This window comes from Myotis brandtii, unplaced genomic scaffold (genome assembly GCF_000412655.1).
Source record: "Myotis brandtii unplaced genomic scaffold, ASM41265v1 scaffold709, whole genome shotgun sequence".
NCBI lineage: Eukaryota > Metazoa > Chordata > Mammalia > Chiroptera > Vespertilionidae > Myotis > Myotis brandtii.
Window position 1 is genome coordinate 732,097 of NW_005370782.1, and position 18,118 is coordinate 750,214.

General features: G+C 38.8%; 1 protein-coding gene across 1 annotated transcript in view; it reads left to right on the top strand.

The window, feature by feature from the left end:
- Positions 1 to 18,118, top strand: part of UNC13C (unc-13 homolog C (C. elegans)) — a 557,952-nt gene that overhangs the window by 382,369 nt on the left and 157,465 nt on the right. Inside the window, exon 18 of the mRNA XM_005882381.2 lies at positions 1,676 to 1,761. Coding sequence (XP_005882443.1) covers positions 1,676 to 1,761 — 86 coding nt within the window. The remainder of the gene's footprint in view (positions 1 to 1,675; positions 1,762 to 18,118) is intronic.

An 18,118-nucleotide genomic window follows, 5' to 3' on the forward strand; every position in this document is an offset into this window, starting at 1 on the left:
TTTGTTTACCTTCTTATTTGCAACATAGTATATAGTTGCTTAGACTTGCAGATGAGAGGCCGGCAAGTGAGGCGGTGAACGTTGGAGTCTGCAGCAAGCAAGCCTCGTGCTCGCTTCAGTGCCTGGCTGCCGGCCGCCATCTTGGCTGACAGTTAATTTGCATATACTCACTGATTAGCCAATGAAAAGGGTAGCGGTCGTACGCCAATTACCATGTTTCTCTTTTATTAGTGTAGATAATATAGTTGAATTTTGAGACAGATGTTACAATAACTGTGATTATGATTTTTAAGAAATCCTGAGTGTAAATAATTGATGAATGTACATCTGTGTTTATGTTTTAAAATATCAATCAACATCATTAGATAAATTGAGAGATGGTGGTTGGTAAGGGATATTTGATGACATATACCTTGCTTTTGGTGGAAATTTGGGCTAAAATATTTCATATCATATCAATGGTTTTTTTCTTATTTGAGGTTATATTGAGGTCATATTTACTTAGGTAATACCTTCTATCTCATTCAGAATTGTATTATTCTTTTTAATTTAGACCCCAAAATATAAATGAATATGAGAGCTATTTTTTCTTTTTTTTTAATAAAAATATTTTTTTTAATTGATTTCAGAGAGGAAGGGAGAGGGAGAGATAGAAACATCAATGATAAGAGAATCATTGATTGGCTGTCTCCAGCATTCCCCCTACTGGGGATTGAACCTGCAACCTGGGCATATACCCTGATTGGAATTGAACCTCGACCTCCTAGATTCATAGGTCAACACTCAACCACTGAGCCACACCAGCCAGGCTATTTTTGTTTTTTTAACCTTTTTCATTTGTGTATATGTGTATGTATACACATATATACATGCATTATAGTTACATATAGTATATTGATATATGCATGCATTATATATTTATATAGTATGGATATGTTAGAAAGAAAATGCTATCAGTCTTACATATTTGCATGGGGTGAGTGTTTACAAGGTAATGAAAAGGCTTGGTATATTCACTGGGCTTGTATTACCAGGAACCTTATTGCAAGACTGAAAACACAGAGAGTACATGTTCAGCAGCAGTAGGAATCTCGTCTTTAGCCTAAGCTTGTTTAATCTAAAACACAGACCTGCCAAGGAGCTCTGGAGTCCTGACTAATGGTCTACTATGGACCATTTACCAGAGGAGTGAGGAATCTTTCTTGAAATTATTCATTGTAAGCAAATAGGAAATGAAAATATTTAAGCTTGTTTCAAGAAAATTGCTAACAGGTGAATGTGAGGTGTGGTTTGGTATTACATGGTATCTGCTACTCAGATTCATCTGATGTATCTTCAAAATTGAGACATATGAAGATGGAGTGTATGAAACAACTGAAGAGTCTCTTTAGACACAAACAAACATTTTAGGACATCCGTCAGGAGCTACAAGAACCATCACATTGTCACTGATCTAATGGAGTCTATTTTCCTGACACCCAATATTGTTTTATCATAACATTCCACTGTGTAGTTTTTTTCCTACCTAGGAAAGTTCATAAAGAGAAATCACACAAATAAAAGTATTTATGATCTATATAATAATTAATGTGGTATATAGGTAACATAAGGCACTTTTTGTGGGTTTTTTAGGCACTGTCTTCTTTTTGATACACTAATATGTGTTTGATTTTAGGTTTCCTCAAGAACTGAACATGGGAAAAATAAGTGCTGAGATTATGTGGACCCTTTTTGCTCTGGATATGAAATATGCACTAGAAGGTAATTCCAAATATCTATTCACATTAGAACTCACATTTTAGTGAAATCGTTATTTCTTGTTCTTGTTTTTAAATGCAATAATTTATTAATTAAAACATTGATTGTTTCATATGACAGTTCTATTTTTTTAAATTCTTTATTGTTTAAAAAATTATATGTCTCCATTTTCCCCCATTGACCTCTCCCCAGCCACTCTCACCCCCCAGCACATGCCCTCACCCCGCTGGTGTCTGTGTCCATTAGTTATGCTTATATGCATACATACAAGTCCTTTGGTTGATCTCTTACTCCTCTCCTGCCTTTCCTCTGAATTTTAATGGTCTGTTTGATGCTTCTCTGTCTCTGGGTCTATTTTTGTTCATCAGTTTATGTTGTCTATTATATTTCATATATGAGTGAGATCATGTGATATTTATCTTTCTCTGACTGGCTTATTAAGCTTAGCATAATGCTTTCCAGGTTCATCCATATTGTTGTGAATGGTAAGAGTTCTTTATTTTTTCAACAACATAGTATTCCATTGTGTAGATGTACCACATTTTTTTAAATTCCTTCATCTACTAATGGGCACTTAAGCTGTTGTCAAATCTTAGCTATGGTGAATTGTGCTGCTATGAACATAGGGCTACATATGTCCTTTCTGATTGGTGTTTTTAGTTTCTTGAGATATATTCCTAGAAATGGGATTACTGGGTCGAATGGGAGTTCCATTTTTAATTTTTTGAGGAAACTCCATACTGTTCTCCACAGTGGCTGCACCAGTCTGCATTCCCACCAGCAGTGCACAAGGGTTCCTTTTTCTCCACATCCTTGTGAGCACTTGTTGTTTGTTGATTTGTTGACGATAGCCATTTTGACAGGTGTGAGATGGTACCACATTGTCATTTTGATTTGCATCTCTCGGATTATTAGTGAATTTGAGCATGTTATCCTATTTTCTATTTTATGAAAAACCTCCATACTGTTTTTAATAGTTGATGCATCTTTTACAATCCCAGCAATAGTGCACGAGGGTTCCCTGTTCTCCACATCTTCTCCAACACTTGCTGTTTGTTGTTTTACTGATGATAGCAATTCTGACAGGTGTGAGGTAATATCTCATTGTGGTTTTAACTTGTTTTTCTCGATGATTAGTGATGTTGAGCATCTTTTCATGTCTATTGGCCATTTGAATGTCCTCTTTGAAGAAATGTCAGTTCAGGTCCTCTGGCCTTTTTATTTAATCAGAATTGTTTGGTTTTCTTGGTGATAAAGTATGTAAGTTCCTTAGATATTTTGAGTGTTAACCACTTTTCGAATATATCATCACCAAAAAAGAAACAAAACCCAAAGCCTTGTGAACAGTTTAGTTCTAAAAAGTATTTCCACAATATAGTAAGATAATTTTCTCAAAGTATTTAAAAGCAATAAGAAGTGCATACATTTTCATCAAGTGGTCTAAGGTGCAGGGTCATAGTGATATCTCACTTATAAGATAATGCTCAGATGCAGGACTACTTGATGGTAGTTTATTGACTGAAGCAGGCCATGTTGAGAGTGTGGATATTCATCTGCATGGGTGTGGAAATGGTAGCCAAGGCGAGGCAGGTTAAAATCCAGTCGAAGCTTGCACAGGGCAATAGCAAGGCTCTTCACCAGAAACTTCACTTTTAATAAATTTAAGTCATACAATGTAAAGCAAGGGAAGGCAGCTCTGAGTTTAAAAATTCTCTAAATATTATTTGAGCACTCCCATGTTCAAAGTGTGAGAGAGAACCACAAACCAGTCTATGGTTTCTGTCCTCTAGGAACTTAATAGGCTAGTGGGTAATTATTTTTGCACTTTTTCAACAAATATATATTGAGCCCCAGAAGCTAAATTCACATAACTGCACTCAGTGTGGAGGATACAACAATGAACAAGATAGTGATGGTCCCTGGCCACGAGAACTCAGCAGGCCCATGAGCCAGAAAGAGCAAGGAGTGAGGCTGGGGAAAATGATGGGGACCCGCATGCAGGGCCTGTACCCCATGGTGAGGTGTGTGACTCTCTGCCTAGAGAATCAGGGGACCATAAACGGATTTCATCAGGGTCAGGTCTTTCCAGATAAAGCATTTTGACTGCAGGGTGGAAAATAGATTAATACTGTAAATAAAGTAAGACTGGTTTAGAGTTCGTGCCACCGTTTTCTAGCATTGCTAAAATGTAAGCTTGCTACTAGGGGACACAGAAGGAACATAAAGACGTTTTTCTTGTTTGGTAAAAAAAGGTACACAGTAAATTAGTTTATCAACTTTTCTGGTAAAGTCTGGGTCTACCATCCCACAAATATAGAGATTTATCTAATTCTTAAGATTACAGCAAAACTGCTCAGAGGGACAAAGTTTATGTTCTGCAATGCAGTGTTCCTTTCTGTTGTTTTTATCAATCCTGCTTTTTCTCTGCCTCCAACCAACCACATCCTTTTATACCACTATACTCTGATTGTCTCTTTGAAATCCAACAAGTCTCTTAAGTCAAATTGGAACCACCAGTCCACTAGCCCACAATATAGTAAGATAATTTTCTTTTTTTAAAAAAATATATTTTATTGATTTTTTACAGAGAGGAAGGGAGAGAGATAGAGAGTTAGAAACATCGATGAGAGAGAAACATCGATCAGCTGCCTCCTGCACATCTCCTACTGGGGATATGCCCGCAACCAAGGCACATACCCTTGACCGGAATCGAACCTGGGACCTTTCAGTCCGCAGGCCGACGCTCCATCCACTGAGCCAAACCGGTTTCGGCAAGATAATTTTCTTAGTAAGGTGAATTTCTTTTGAGAGAAATTTTGCTCCCATAGTCCTATCCGCTAATCTCCTCTGCCCTCCTTGAATGTCTATCAGGCATCTTATACTTTAAATGGTCAATATAGAAGTCTGAATCTCCCTGTCAGAACCTGCTTCTTCCCTCTGGCTGGCCCCCTTCCCTATTGCAATTATTGGCACCACCATTCATGCAGTTACTTAAGTCAAACATGTAGGGTTACCATGGATTCCTTTCTTTTCCCCAGCACACTCAGTTTATTCCAGTTTGGGGCTTTATGCCAGGTCGTCTACTGCCTGGACTTCTCTTTCCACCAATCTTCACAGCAGCTGTGCAGGGCTCAGCTTCATGCCACCTCCTTAGGATCGAACATCATTCCCAGGAGTAACCTTAGTTGAATCCTTAGCATAGCCACGAATTACTATCTTTTATTTATTTGTTTGTGTGTTTATGCTTGTTCAATTGAATATTTCTTCAATTGCAGTATTCTTCACTGCAATGTATAATTTTATCTATGATTTTTACCGACATAGCTTTATTGCCCAGAACAATGCCTAGAAAATAGAAGCTACTCAGTAACTATTTGTTGCATAAAAAGTTTACCAGGTAATTCCAATTCAATGGAGTAGTGAAAAGGGCAGTGGTGAAGAATTCCACTTTGATCTTCTTATGTTATATGATCTTGGGAACCTTCTGAGAAATCAACAGCTTTGTGTTTCATCGTCCTTACCTGTAAAATGAAAGGTCCACATGGGATCAATGGGCTGGGCAATGGGCAGGGAGGCTACTGCCCACACTTATGAGAAAATTGATTGCTTGGAACTATTCCAAGGTGGCACTGCTTGCCAGGGCACATTGTATTTGAGCAGGCTTATACCTTTGCTTATGTGGTAGCATGTGTGCAAATATTGGGTATTTTATGTTCCCTTCACTTATAAAACTGTGTGTTAATTTGAGAAATGTAAGTGTAATGTTTGTGTTAAGAAATTTAAAACTCAAACATTTATTATTTGTTTGAGACAACAATGAAATTAGAAATGTTATAAGTAAAGCATTTGTAACTTTGAACAGATGCTTATGGATTTTGGTTAACAATTTTGTGCAATAACAGTATCCCAAAATGCAGAGATTATATATTTAGAATCAGGTCCAAGATCAATGGTAATTAATCATTTTGTGATTATCTTAGCTCTTTTGGAGACAGTTTTATTATTAGTTTGACTTTTCAAATAGCAAATTTGATACTTAAATAGTATACCATATAACTTACCTACTTAAAGTATACAGTCAATAGTTGTTACATTTGCTTATTTATACACATTGTCAAGAAGGCATGTAAGGGAGTACTTGGATTGCAGTTCATGGTTTATGCATCTTCTTACACAGATGAGAGGGCTTTTGAGTTCAAAGATTATATATGTCATCTTTGTGTTCATTGAATCTTAATAGAAGTTCAATAGGCGCTTGTTTATTTGACTCAAATTGCAAATATGACAACCTTATACAAAGCGCCTTGGAAACAAGGCCAGAACACTTGCCATGTTCAGACTTACAATTTGTAGTATTGCAAGTTGGAAGGCAGCCAAAGATCTGAGTCTGGAAAAACCAGTTTCAGAAAGCTCCGTCCTGTATGAGCTGCACAACCTTGGACAGTTAATGCATAATCTCTCCAAACTTTAGTTTCTTTTCCTATAAAAAGGTGATAAGAGTTTTCAGGTTGATGTGAGGATCATCTGACATATTAAATGTACTTTGCAGACTCTAAAGCACTGTGCTGGTGGGAGGAGACCATTGCTGTTATTATTAAGTAAGGCAAGAATGTCCTGACCAAGTTCCAAAGCAGGCTCCTTTAGGGGTCATTTAAGGTTTAAACTCCTAGCAGAGTGTTTACAAATACTTGTGAATCTGTTCACTACCTCTCCCTCCTTCCCTTTCACATAAAGGCTAGTATTTATTATTTATTATGACAATTTTGAGGATTTATAATTTAGTAAACAAGAACTTGGAGGCAATTTATAATACCATCAAAATATCTAGATGCCTCTAAGTGACTGAAATGTTGACTTGCCAATTCCAATTGACTGCAGGTATTTCATTTATCATCTTGGTATCCACAGAACTTCATTGCCTGGGAGTTCTTATATCAGGACATTCCTGACCAGGTCATTGATTGTATAACATATAATTGTCTTCAAAGTCTCTATTAAAAGCAAATCTTGCAAGGCCTCAAGATAGCCACTAGACAATGGATTAGGTCCACAGGATTCAGGTGGTTTCCAATTAATCCTATATAATAAAAGGCTCATACGCAAATGGACTGAATGACGGAATGACTGGTCACTATGATGCACACTGATCACCAGAGGGCAGACACTCAACACAGGAGCTGCCCCCGCCCTGGTGGTCAGTGCGCTCCCACAGCGGGAGCGCTGCTCAGCCAGAAGCCAGGCTCATGGCTGGTGAGTGCAGCGGCAGTGGCAGGAGCCTCTCCTGCCTCCACAGCAGCACTAAGGACTGCTTGGGGGTTGTCCGACCGCTGGCTATCCCCCAAGGGATCCCGGACTGCAAGAGGGTGCAGGCTGGGCTAAGGGACCCTCCTCCCCAGTGCACGAATGTCACACACCAGGCCTCTAGTAATTCCATAAAAGAGTGCTTAGGATGCCTTAAAACACTGGGTGTTTTTTTAGTTGGGGTTTGTGGCTGATCTTCAAATTGCATTCTGAAATTGCATCCACCTTTAGGGGTAGGGGTGATGGAAAAGGGGTGTTGAAGGCATCTGCCAAATTCTCAGATGAATTTTGAATATATGAACAAAAGTCACTGAAAATAAATTAATTGAAAATGATTGTTTTACTTAATTAACTTAGGCAGAGATAGAATTATAATATGTAAAACATAATCATCTTTAAACCGGCATTAGTAAAGTCTCCCAGATCAGTGTTCCTCAAACTTTAGTGGCACTTTAGTGTTCAAAGGCAGATTCTGAATGAGTAGATCTGTGTGTGTGTGTGTGTGTGTGTGTGTGTAGGGGGTGAGGCTCTTCATTTCTAACAAAATGTGAGATGATGCCTAGGCATCTGGTTAGTGTGCCACACACCGAGTAGCAGTGAGGCTTTAACACTGTTATTAAAGTAATGTATAATTCTGGGCATTCTATCTTTTTATCACCAATCTGTTGTCCACTGCTTTAGTTATGTTGGATCTCACTAGTATGTGAAGATTCTAAGACTGCCTTTGTAAGTTTTCCTGGTCTCATCATTCCAATAAGTACAACTCTGCCCTCACAATTTTTATGAGCTATCTCCTTTTGGCTTATAAATTTGAATATTTACATATTAAATACTTTCAGAAAGTTCTTTACTCTCCTCACATTTATTTTTTGGCTCTTCTATGAAAGAAATATGCTCTCTTTTTATTACCCTTTATCCAAATACAGGTCTCAGATCACCCTGTGCATCTAGAACATTGCCCTTGACCTTGTAGCCACAAAGACAGTGAGCATGGTCACATCTCTCCTAATCTTCCTGACTACCTTGGCTATGCCCAAATAATTGACTTGTTACCTCATGAATTTATCTCATCTCACTTAGAGTATTCTCATACTTAGCATTTTTCTGGTCTCCCTCATACTTGGTCTATCTCACACCTCATCTTTCTGGTCTACCTACCAACAATTTTCTACTGATTTTCAAGTCTACCCTCATAAGTCACTGGTTGTCAATTTATGTAGATCCTCATTATTTGATAGAAAAGATTGGATTCTGACTAATATCTACAATGAATTAAAACCTCCCTGGAAACAACCAATTGCTTTCTTCTTCTATTTACTATTTTTAGTTTTTCTTAACTTGACCAGAATGACAGACATTAATTAAAGTTACATCTCTGTTCACTTCAAAGACTGTGGATGGGGGGAGCAGAGATTGATTGCACTTTGTAAAGGACTTATACGGCCTCCTTTTATTGCAGCAATGGTTCTCAACCTTTTTGGTGTTTCTCCCCTGCTCCAACATACCTCAGAGGTACAGAAACTGGCCCTGATTGTCCCTGAGGGCTTCTCCACCTCCTCCTGCTCCTGAGGGGTGATTGGGGCTCCTGCTTGGTCCCATGTCTGTCAGCAGCCCAGCTCCTGCTGCTGCTACTCGCACCCGTTGCTGGCTCCAGCCCCAATTGCTCCGCGCCATCAGCGGGTGTGAGTGGGGCCTGCACCGTCAGTGCGTGGGAGCAGCAGGAGCGGGAGAGGCCAGGTGGGGGCACAGAGGATGGGCTGAGACCTGCCCCTGTGCCCACCTCAGCCTTGCGGCCCACAGTTCCCTTTCAAGGTGCATGAATTCGTGCACTGGGGCTCTAGTATACCATATGATTAATAATCAAGTCATTTTCCTGTTCTTAAAGTTATTTGCTAAGATTTAGCTACTTTGAATACCAGAATACCACAGAGATAGTTACATGCTACTTCAGCAAACATCCACATTCTTGATATAATAAAAGAGCATCACAATTAATCCAATGGCCTAAGCTAAAAATTGGGAAGACATGGTTGACTTTTTTTTCTCTTCAGCATTCATTTAGCAAATCTATACTATAAGCTCTATATAAGCTTTTCTCAACAATTTTCTTCCAATGCTTCTTACAACTGACCTTCATCAGACATATCACCTTTCCTAATTCCACCTTGAATGATAAGTTCTTCCTTTGTGGATGCCTCCCTGACCATTTCTTAGCATAGCCTGGACTTACTTGTAACCTACTCTCCTTTCTGTACCTGATCTTAGACCTAGTGCTAATATTTTCCCCATACACATACTATATGCTTTAGCTATATCCAAGGATTTAAAGTTTCCCTGAAGTCCTTACATAAGTTTCTGCCTCAGGAAATTGTGCATTATTTCCCTCACCTCACCTAAGCTTTTCCTTACTTGCCATTCCTAGCAAAGACATGTTCAAATGTTACTTATTGTGTTAATTTTTTGTGAGATTCTCAGACAGAAATAAGTACTTTCCTATTTTCCCATAATTCATCCTATTATAACATTTATCCTTGTATTATACTTCACAAATAAAATACATCACTCACAATATCCTAAGCTCTTATTCATCTTTTATGAATGTCCCTACTCTTTCCACTTTCTCTGACACTTAATAGAAAATGTTGTAAGCCAGTAATCGCCTGCATGAATATAAGCCCATGTCTACAAAAAGGCAAAAGCATAGATATCTGTTCCATTCCCAAATTCTAATTTCCAGTTGCAATTCAACAGAATCACACAAACCTGAAGCAATCATTCATACAGAGAAAAAATTTCTAAGTATGTAGTCCCAACTCCCAACAATTATTTTCACCACATGTGGTTGTAGCAGTTTTAACAGCTTAATAATCATAGATGTGGGGAGAGAGAGACTCCAAATACCTTTTATTTACCCACAGAGACTCTATGTGTATGTGTTACTCAGGTGTTATAACAAAATATGACAAGTTTACATGAAGTGTAAGCTATGCTTCCTTGGGAAATCGTGAGATAGCTCTTCCAGTCACACTCTGTTCATTAGTCCCTACCTTCTTTTTTATAACATCCCATTAATTTTTATTAACATATCTTTATACAGAATTCCAAGTCTAGATGAATGGATTAAAAAAAAAAACTAATACCAGTGGTTAGTAATTCTCAGTGCTCAGTACTGCAAAAAGGAGCAGTTCTATGCATTTAAATTTTCAGTGGCAGGTCACATAAGTCAACTCATGAACTGAAATATGATTTCTGGATTAATATATTAATTTAGATGAGACTGTTTAATGTGAGAAATCACTTGTTATAGTTGCCCTCCCCACCCCTAAATAAAGGCAAGAAGAAAATTTACTTCCTGGTACTTCAGTTTTCCTGATTCACCAGGCCAATGGTTCTCATAATGTGGTTCCCACCAATAGCAGCAGCATCACCTGGGAAGATGTGAGAATGAAAATTCTTGGGTCCCACCCCAAAACTGCCAATTCAGATTGGGGCTCAGCAATCTTTTTTTAACATGATTCTGATGAATGCTAAAGTTTGAGTACTACTAATCTAGAGAATATATAATTAGCATAGTGCCTTCTTCCATTGTTGTTTGGAACAGGCAGTGATTTTTGAAGACATTTAACTATCAGAAATGTCTCTTCTAGTGAAAGTAAAAAATGGAGGTACTGTTATGGATACATTAACCATGTGAAAACAAACCAGGAAAGGAATCAAATCATGAAAGAAAATCAGTTAAAGAAGCAAATTAATTGTGGCTATCAATCTTGAAAAAAAGATAAGTAAAGAGAAAAGAATTAAAATAGTAATAAAGAAGAAGATAAATAAAAATCTCAAGGAAATAAAGAGAGAAGGGGAATAGACTAGGCCAAGTTTATTAACTCAATGTAAGAAAAATGACAGGAAAGGTGTTGATGACTCAGCCAAGCAGGCATACAAGTCTTTTGTTATGAAAAGTCCATGGAGCACTCAGTAACATAGAGGAAAATGAACCTCCATTGTAAAAGTATGAAAATATTGTTTATTTTGCCTAATCTTCTATTTAAAAGAAAAATAGAAACACATATTGCATTTATGTCAAGTCATTTTTCATTTTTTTGCCTTGGAGTCAAATTCCAAAAGAGCATATAAATTTCTGCTAATGTTCACATCTTTTATTATCTTTATTATTTTTTAATAGAACAAAACTCAATGCATTTTAAAACAGTTAATGCTTTTTTTGTATCATAATACTACAAAAATCAAATATTATACAATGTGGATAACTAGCTTTACCATATATTTATATTCTACTGATCTTATCAGTGAGATGTTAATGGGATTTTGGTGAAACTTTGCATAGTTTTGCATAGCAATGTTTTCCATATTTAACTTTTCAGCATGCTTTGTGTTGTATTATTTTCCATAGGAACAACTGTAAACCTACTTTTGCCCACTCCTGTGTTTTATAGAGTAAATGTTTTTATTGTTTTTAAGTGGGATGGTCATACTAGTGACATTCCCAGTTATATGACATGAGTTTTTTGGCAAAAAGGGACCACATTGACCATGTTCATTCCTTAACACAAGCCTGGCACATGTAGTTGCTTAATAAATAATCATTGAATGAAAATCCAAGGTACACAAAAACAATCCTATATAATAAAAACCTAATGTGCTAAGTGTCTGGTCGACCTGTTGGCTGTTCAACCAATCAAAGCATAATATGCTAATGATATGCTAGAGGCGCTCAACCACTCCCTATGATGTGCACTGACCAGTAGGAGGCAGACAGTCGACCAGTCGCTATGACGTGCACTGACCACCAGGGGGCAGACATTCTGACCGGTAGGTTAGCTCGCTGCTGGGGTCTGGCAGATCGGGACTGAGTGAGACAGGCCGGACATGCCCTGGAGCCCTCCTGTGGTCCCTCCCATCTGGCCAACCTCTCATATCCCTCCCCAACCCTGATTATGCACCGGTGGGGTCCATTGGCCTGGCCTGCACCCTCTCGTAATCTAGCACCCCTCAGGGGATGTCGGAGAGTGGTTTTGGCCCGATTCCACAGGCCGGGCTGAGGGACCCCACTGGTACATGAATTCGTGCACTGGGCCTCTAGTGTGTATATCAATGCACATGTGTAGGTTAGTTATATAATCCAGAATGATTTTTATCTTGACAAGAGCCAGGGCTGGCACAATATTAATACTTTCTCTAGGTTTTCCACTACAGTCTCTATTGTAGTACATTATTCATCAATTTTATTGTCTATATTGATATGTGGACAACAACATAGTAAAGCTTCAGTTCATCAGGATACCTTTCCTCAGAATAACCTTTGTGATTCAATCCTTAGCCAAAGCTTTTGAATATGTAACAATCTATTTTACAATAGCAAGCATAGCACACAAAACATATGGTTAAACTCTACTTTTAAAAGATAGAGCCAAATTTTAGCCATCAAATAAGTTTCACAAACTGGTAAATAAAAGTCAGCTGTCAAGCTGTATAATCTGACATCTAAAGACATTCCATTAAATCCCCACAGCATTTAACAGGGAAATAGAGATCAGTGAGAATAAATCTCAAACACCAGAGCAAGACCAAAGTCTACAGAAGTGCTATAGCCACACTTTCCTATGTTAGTTCTGCTTTTTTCTTCCTACTTTCTAGCTTCCCTCCCCGCTTCTTTTTTAAAAAATATATTTTATTGATTTTAGAGAGGAAGGGAGAGGAAGAGAAAGATAGAAAGATCAATAATGAGAGAGAATCATTGATTGGCTGCCTCCTGCACTCCCCCAACTGGGAATAGGGCCCGCAACCCATGCATGTGCCCTGACTGGGAAGAAACCATGACTTCCTGCTGCAACCTTTTGCAGCAAGGATTCAGAATCTGGAGAAGAGGCCACGCACAAATGGATATACTTGACAAGAAATATAAATTTAGAAGGCATGAGGGAAGGCCAGGAGGAGGCCTCACCCTCTAGTGGAGTGGCTCTCTGCATCTCTGGACCCATGGCTTTTTATTTACTAGAATACACATTTGCCCTTCAGCAAAGCAAACAGACATATCAAAGGTAAGGTTTGGTAAACAGTAAAAGATTATCAGGTTAGGAGATTGCCTTCAGCCACCATTGTCTCCACAGAACAATGGGTGCAGAGCTTTTAGACCTTGTTAAAGCCCCAAGCTCCATCAGCCTTCTGAGGACCTCTCACATTTATTATGCTAACTACTTGTTGGTCTTTGCCTCCACACTTCCCCCTTCTTTATCATCCTCTTGAATCCCTGGTACACTCAGGGCTTCCCAGCAGATTGAATACACTAAGATGTTTGGGACATCTTGGTTATCCTCTTCCAAAACATATGAAATCAAAATAAGGAAGAAAAGGCATTAAAATTAAGAATTGAAGGGGTTGGGATGGCAAACAAATCCTGCTTACAGTGGTGAGCTGGAAATGGCCATGTGGGCTCAAACATAAAGGGAACTAAAATGAATGTTATGAGCCATTGCTTTTCACCTTGTAAACATGCTGTTTCTCAGATGTTAAGGGATTCCTGCCTCCTTTCATCTTTAGTCTGAAGGAAAGCATCAATATTAATTCAAATGACCTAAATGGGAGGCTTAGAGCCCTTTCATACTTAATAATAAATGCATTTCTCAGTTTCCTCCTCTCTGGCAGTTCGTCCCCTAATCCTCCTAATTAAGTTGAAACTACTTGTTTTGTATTTCTGGAGTAGACAGAGGGTAAGTTGTGTGTGTAATCAATCTAGAACATGCTGACTAAATATCTAGCTTCTAAATAACAGAAAAGAAAAATAGGCATCCAGGAGTGTTTGTAATGCTATTATTCATCTTAACCTTACCATCTACTAACTCACCTTGTAATCTATTTCAGGAAAAGATAATTAAAATATGTTGACCAGAGTAATATATTGTGTTCCTTTTATAGAAATGAGTTATCAGAGTAGGATATCATTAACTGGTCAGTCACTTTCTGTGGGTTCCCAAATTCCCATTCAAAAGTTATTGCATGGCAAAAACAGGCCTAAACTATCTTAGACTACAGATATGGTCTTGCTAGCAGTATAAGTAAATCCATTTGCCAAACACACCTCACGTGTGTTCTGAAATTAAGTTCAATTGTTTGTAATGCTGTCTTCCCACAGTGATGACCTTTAGCAAAATATCAGGTAAATGGAAATGATTTTCTTAAAAGCCCAGTGACCACGTTAATTAGAACCAAGAGATGGAGCATTACCTAGTCAATTATTTTAAATTGTTACCATGGCCAGTGTATAAGTAACACATTAAGTCTTCATGGTCATTTTCTCTTTCCCAAAATTCAGGCTGTAACAAAAAATTCTAGTTCTACCTCACAGAAGTCTGTTGTTTATTTGTCTTTGAAATAAAGAACAACAATGGACCCTGACAAGTCAAGGGTGTAGATAAGCAACCAGGCCACCTGTGTCCCTAAAGAAAAACTGTGCTTTCCTCCATTTTTCTAAGATGGTATCAGAATTTAAATTCTTTGTTGGCTCAATTCAGGGTCCCTGTTGTCATGAGCATAGTTGGCCTCTAACTGTTGAGCTTGGTTCAGCTCAAGAGTCTTGTGATATTTTTTTCTCTCTGACTGAAGCCTCAGGAAAATACAAGGCAGGATACTGGGTTCTCTTTCTTTCTCCCTCGCAGGGCATGGCCACTTTACCAGCTAATTATTTCATTATATCTTACCTAGTCTTAAAGGGTCACAAAAAATAAAATGAGCAGATCATTTGTAGTAGCACCAAAATACCAAAAGTAAAATTGTCAGCTCACGTCTCTAAAAAATATAAGGTTTAGGGTTATTGCACATTAGTTATCTTTCACTGAGTAACAAATTATCCCAACATTTCATGAATTAAAACATAAATATAAAATATTTCTGTGGACAGCAAGTTCTAGGTTGGGGGTCTCTTGTGAGGCTGCAGTTGCTGAACCCTAAGGGATCAGCATGAACCAACTCTTGAAATGTTATGAAGATAAATTCATTGGGAAAGAAAGTCTGGTTCCCTGAGAGGAAACTAGCCCCACGCTCTCAGGAAGAGCATTTATTTCTTGTTTTCCCTTCATTGTGGTGCAGTGGTGTTCAGCTCTGGCTGTACATTAGAATCACCAGGGTTAGAGCCTAGACTTTAAAAAGCAAGCAAGCAAACAAACAAACAAAAAAACACTCCCAGGTGTTTAATCTTATTTAGCCACCACCTAATGAGCACTTATTAAGTACTGCTCTAAATTATATGCAAACATTAACTTATTTGAACCTCAAAACAAATGTATGAGGCAGGTACCACTATTATCCCCATTTTATAGATGAACTAGAGGCAAAGAGAGGTTAAGTGTTTTGCTCAAAGTCACACAATTATTGAATGGTAGAGGCAAATGCCCAAGGAGTTCTAATATATATTCATAATTGAGAACCACTACTCTTAACATTAATTAAATTTTGAAGGCCTTCTTTGAGATTCTGATGAAATAGGCAAGCTCTATTACCAGAAAAAATGCACAAAGCATATACATAAAACATTTGCATATATCCATCTAGGGATGCACATATAAACACCCTGCAGCCCAGTTGTAGATTTTTCCCCCCAAGGATCTAAGAATCCCAGACTACGAATCTTGGCTTGCTAGAGAACTGGTTTTTCCTGGACCAGTGTCATCTGGGAAGATGTTAGAAATGCAAACTCTCGGGCCCCACCTCAGACGAAATCAGAAACTCTGAGAATAAGGGTCAGCAATCCCTCCCTGCATTAGCAAGACCTCCAAATGAATCTCATATGTGCTGAAGTTTGAGAACCACTACTCTAGAAGGTCTGGTGTGTAGATGCAAGTGAATGAGTGAATCCTAGTTTTATATAGGTTATGTATAGACACTTCATTGTTCTTGGCCCATCATCATATGAATAGAAATTTTCTTCCGTTAAAACTTGATTTCTTTGAAAAAAAGATGATCACCAAAAGGAAGTAATTTATTGGTATTCATTTAAGTATCTATAATAATAAAAGCATAATATGCTAATTAGACCAGACAGCCGAACGCCCTTCTGGACATCTTTCCGATGACCTTCCAGACTAAGCCGGGGCTGCGAGGGCCGAGGTAGCTGCCACAGCAGCGGGGGCTGAGGCAGAGGCAGCCGCCGCAGCAGTGGGGGCCAAGCCCCTTGCATGAATTTTGTGCATCAGGCCTCTAGTTCATTAATACTAGCACATATATGTCATCCATTCAATAGATACTTCCTGAATGCTTGCTCTGTGCCAGGCATGCAAGACTCAATGCAACACACAAAATTATCAAAACAGGAATGACCTCTGCTTTAGGCTTATTTTTACTGTATAATAAGCAAATACTTCCACAAGTAAATGTGTAATTATACAATTTAATAAGTGCTATGGGTGAAAAGTGTATATTAGAAAAACATGTTAAAAATTAAATTCTAGAATTAAAACATCCTTACCCAAACCCTATTTCTATCTTGGCCTTTCCTATTTCAGAAGATGTTACCATTTGTTTAGTGCTTAGAAATTATCTTTGATCCTTTATTTCTCTTATTGTATCACCATCCCCAGTGATACAACACATGCAAATTCATAAATAAATGCTACCTGCTCCATCTCCAAAACATGTCTGGCTTTGTGTCTTTCTCTCCAGCTCCATTACCTCCAACTAGTTCTAGCCACAGACCTCATTTGCTGTGATAGCAGTAATAGCCCCAAATAATTTGCCTATTTCTGCTTTGCTTTCCTATAATTCACTGTTCTCATAGCATCCAGACTGATCTGTACAAATATAAATTAGATCAAGACTTTCTTTGACTTAAAAAAGTTTTAAAAAACATTTTCCTTTCCATAGACCAAATCCTTTTTTATCCCCCCCCCCCGCCATGGCTTATATTGCAATATATAGTCTAGGTTCTACCCTTCCCTCCAACTTCATCACTTTCTCTTTCCTTCTCCCTAGGCACACTGCCCTCATCCTTGTTTCTCAAATGGACCAAATTTATTTCCACACCAGGGCACACACACTGGCTCTTCCTTCCACTTATAAAGTTCTATCCTACACTCTGTATAGCAGTTTCTTCCCCATCCTACAGATCTCAGTTACATGTCATCTCTTTTCATAACCCCCCTGACCATCCCTTCCCTCACTACACTCCCACAACATCCCCTTCTCCCCAAACTCTTGCTGTATCTTAATCATTTTATTTAGCCTAGTTAGTTGTTCACTTGTTTACCAATGTTTTTTCTTTCTTTTATAATATTGTTTGTAAAAGTGTTTGGGTCACAACCCAAAGTAAAAAGTATCTACACTAATAAAAGAGAAACATGGTAATTAGCGTACGACCGCTACCCTTCCCATTGGCTAATCAGCATATCCTTATGCAAATTAACTGTCAGCCAAGATGGCGGCCAGCAGCCAGGCAGCTGGAAGCGAACATGAGGCTTGCTTGCTCCAGTGACTGCAGACTACAACGTTCCCCACCTGACTTGCCGGCCTCTGAGTTGCAACTCTAAGCAACTATGTACTATGTTGCAAATGTAGGAGCTAAACAAAACCCCAGAAACCAGCTTTCAGCCTGCCGGGATCTCAGAGCTGAAGTTATACATTGTTTCGATTATAGAACGGCAAACAAACCAGATACGAAGCCTCAGAGCTAGAGCCAGAGCTAAAGCTGGCCCAGAATAAAATAAAAAAAAGAAAAAAAGGGAGCGATTGGAGGCTTCAGTCAACCACCGCCAGCCTGAAAGCAGCCCTCAGCCCCTCACCCAGAATGGCCAGGCCCCCCAGTGGGGACCCCCACCCTGAAGAGGGTGTGGCCAACTGCAAACAGCCATCAGCCCCTCACCCAGGCTGGAACAGGCACTCAAGCGGGACCCCCACCCTAATCCTGGACACCCTTCAGGGCAAACCAGCTGGCCCCCACCCATGCACCAGGCCTCTATCCTATATAGTAAAAGGGTAATATGCCTCCCAGCACCGGGATCAGCAGAGCCGCGAGGCCTCTTGGCACCAGATCAGCATGACAGGGGGCAGCGCCCAA